The 3748-nt window shown below is 36.4% G+C and overlaps 1 protein-coding gene across 5 annotated transcripts in view; it reads left to right on the forward strand.

Annotated features, from left to right (window-relative positions):
* Positions 1 to 3748, forward strand: part of Ccdc91 (coiled-coil domain containing 91) — a 261256-nt gene that overhangs the window by 47929 nt on the left and 209579 nt on the right. For all 5 annotated transcript variants that reach the window (XM_019208148.2, XM_019208150.2, XM_019208149.2 and 2 more), the window contains one exon: positions 88 to 192. In XM_019208148.2, the coding sequence (XP_019063693.1) occupies positions 88 to 192 (105 nt within the window). The remainder of the gene's footprint in view (positions 1 to 87; positions 193 to 3748) is intronic.

Raw genomic sequence — 3748 nt, forward strand, 5'->3', positions numbered from 1 at the left:
AAAAAAAAAAAAACCCAACAACAAAAAATACCCACCTATTTTATCCCACGAAATGTTTCCAAGTTTGTATGTGGATTTTTCTTTCAGGATGTAGAATCATTGATGGAAAAGCACAGTATCTTAGAAAAAGACTTTCTAAAAGAAAAAGAGCAAGAAACCATTTCCTTTCAAGATAGATACAAAGAACTGCAGGTAGGCCCAATAGGTTTAAAGTTTAAAATACAGATGGAGCATGTACTATAATTTCAAAAATTACTCAACAAATATAGATGAATACTCTGATATTCTATTCTGTTTTTCTGAATTGTACTTTTTACATCTGACAAACTGTATTTACGTATTACTTGCCTGGATGATCTTAATAGTAATAAGTGGCTTCCACATTGTGTTTCTCCCTAGTGAATTTTTAGTTTAGCATGCAAAGTAGTATTTTAAAGTATACATCAGACTAGATCCTAACATTAATTCCCATTCTCTTTCTAACGTAAATCTTCTGACTCCTCTGTCTTCTTCAGTTTAGCCCTGATATTAACGTACACCAACCATCACAGTAGGATCTAGGTGAATAGCTGAGTTTGTGGGGCAGGGCATTCCCTAGGTGTAGGAAGGGTTTGGTCTATGATCTACTTATCTTCTCTCTCTCCCTGGAAAGATACACACTCCAGGTAAACAGCAAAACTTGAAAATATGGAAAAAGGTGAAAAGTATGTCTTTTCATTGTTGACTAGGGGATCATTATTTACTAGACTTACCAGTAGTTCTATTTCAAATATACTTTACTTGACATACTATTTGCTCTTGATTAAAGTCTCATATGTAGTAGAGTTATTTAATATTTTATGGATTTTTTTCCCAAAACAAAAATAATGTCTGTATTTTCATAGATAGCATCAGAGAATATAGTATATTTTCTGTGGGGCATTAACCATTTTTGACTATAATTTCACACTCTAACATTTCACTATTAAATTTCTTGCATGGGTGTCTGTTCTTCAGATATTCTTTAAACGAGGCTTAATATCAGATTCACACAGTCTCAGAGATTCATGAGTAGAAAAACCCTTGGTTCGTGTTCAATTTATTTAAGTCACTTAGCAAGTTCTTGAGAATTAAATTTTTAACAGATCTCACTAATCCTTTGTTTCCTTATGTGTTTGTTCAAATGCTGCCTTCTTGTGGAGGCTTTCCCTGACATTGCTACATAAATTATGACCTGATATACATGCTCAATATTCTCTAACCCCCTTTCTTTGCCTACTGTTATTATTTTTTTTTAACACTTAGCACTTGTTATTTTATTGTGGTTTCTTTTTTGTTTTCTCCTCACCAGCGTGTCAGCTCCATGAGATTAGGAACTTCCTTAGTGCTTAAAGCAGTAGCTGGCATATATGAGTACTCAGGTAGTACTTTGTTATGAATCCTGATCCCCAGGAGTTAGTTACATTGTGTAGCTACTTCTGTGGTTCCTGTGCTTAGAATTATGGTGCTCCTTAAATAGCACAGTGCTAAATATTGAGAAAACCTTGTGTTTTTGTCTGCATTGACTGACTCATGCTGATCTTAGTGAAATATGTTGAAAATAGTAGCAGCGTGCCTTAGAGGCTAAGATTTGACATATATAACACATTGAACTTTTTACAGTAAAAATCTCCATAAATTCCCTGTGGTATTATCATCATGGTTTCACTTCTTTTACTGCATATGAATAGTGATAATCTAAGACTTATGACTTGACTCTTCAAGACTAATACTCAACTGAAAATGCTCTTCCTTTTATAGAAAACTTTTTATAGCTAATTTTACTTTAATACCAGCCTCTGCCCTTCTTTTCATTGCATATAAGTGAAAGAGTAAACTATGGAGTATTTTATCACATCAGCAAAGAAGGTTTCTGTTTTAGTTACATTTCTTGTTGCTAAGACAAAATATCCACCACCTAAAGTTAAAGAGGAAAGGTTATTTGACTCCCAGTTTATAGAGTTTATAGAAATTTATTTCACAGTTGGCTGTTTCTAAGGCAGGGTGGCATGGCAGAGAGGCATTGCTGAGGAGAAACAGTTCATTGCAGGCAGAAAGCAGAAGGCAGCAAGCAGCAAGCTACAGGTGACAAACAGAGACCCTCTTTCCATCCCTTGTATCTTATCCAGGCTACCCACCCTTAGGGGACCACTCACACCCAGGCTGCCTTAATGCTAGCATTCATCATTTGTCAGTTCTGGCATCACATGCTTGATCCCAGCAACACATATCCTGTGTCCAACCACCTCTGAAGAGGTGCAGCTATGGCCACATGAGGCATTTTGGGGACATCTAGGCACAAGCTGTAACAGTTTCATGGCCAAATTAAACTCAGAACAGATGCACTATTTACCTTCTATATCAAGACAATGTCTCTATGTGAAGTACTGTTTTTGTTGTTGTTATAATTCTACTAGTCCTTAAATTTCTGGGTACTTTTTGTTTTTCCAGTTTCTCTATGTTCTTCATACTGGAAAATTTCTATTCTCTCTTTCTTCTGTCCTGTTTAGCTTTGCCAAGTATGTATTTTTATTTGGTTATTGTTTTTCATTTTATTGTTCATACCTTCTGTTTGTTTATAGAAACTTTCTATAATGTTTGCTTCGACCATGTTCCTACTTGCTTATTAAAGTATTTTTATCATTTGCTTTAAAGTCCTTCAGATAATTTTAACACCAGTGCTACTTGGGGGTGCTGTCTTTTGGTAGTGTTTTTTTATTCAAGTTATGATCTTACTCATGCCTGGTATGATGAGTGATTGATTGGACTCTCTGGGTATTTTGGATGCTTTTTAAGTCTTGTATTTTAGCGGGCCTCTCAATACTGCAGTCTAGGGAAAGGTGGAGACCACTTTTGTTATTATTGGGAATAGGTAAAATTCCAAGATCCCTGTTCAGTCCCCTTTGACACCCGGCAAGTGAAATACCTGCTTACTCCTGGGAGAAGATGGAATTTGGGGTTATTAAGGTTTAGACCTCCTGTGTGCAGTGGGACTTTGAGGGAGTGATGTGATCAATGGATAGGTGACTATGTGTTAGGAGTGGGCCTGATTGGAAGAGGTGGTTCTGGGGGATGTGGCATGGAAGGGTGTGTCTTCCTCTTGGACCCCCTCTTCTTTCTCTCTGCTTCCTGACTCTGTGTGATGACCAGCTGTCCTCCACTCATCCCCTTCCACAGTGCCTTTTCTGTCTTGTAACTTTCTGGTCCTGGACTGAAAACCTAGGCCAAAATAACTTCCTCCTAACTTTAAGCTGTGGGTGTTGGGTGTTTTTGTTCCAGCAACAAAACAATGACTAAGACAGTTGTCCAAGCTTTTTAATTGTACTTATAAGTAGCAGGGAAAGTATATTTCTTTGATTTTAGTCTGGAAGTCAACTAGAAATCACAATTTTAAATTTAATTTTTATAACTGCATCAGGAAATTGATTTCAATTTAAGAAAACATTAATTTAAAGCATATAACTTTGAGTCAGTTTTTTTTAAGGAAATGAAAGCTTAAGCTGTTGTTGCAGTAGAAGAATGGTGAGCAAAAGAAAGGATGTTGACTCAGTGGGGTGTGGTGTTGCATGCCTGTTATACTAGCACTCTAGGAGGCTGAGCCAGAGGATTGCAAGTTCAAATCCTATGACCTAGTGAGACTTTGTCTAAGAATAAAAAAAAAAATTAAAAGAAGAATGAGTAGTTTAGTCCTTGGATGACTCTAGGTTCTACCACTCCTCCAATAAAAAAA

The sequence above is a fragment of the Fukomys damarensis genome, unplaced genomic scaffold, assembly GCF_012274545.1.
Source record: "Fukomys damarensis isolate Sample0158 unplaced genomic scaffold, DMR_v1.0_HiC HiC_scaffold_15, whole genome shotgun sequence".
Taxonomy (NCBI): Eukaryota; Metazoa; Chordata; class Mammalia; order Rodentia; family Bathyergidae; genus Fukomys; species Fukomys damarensis.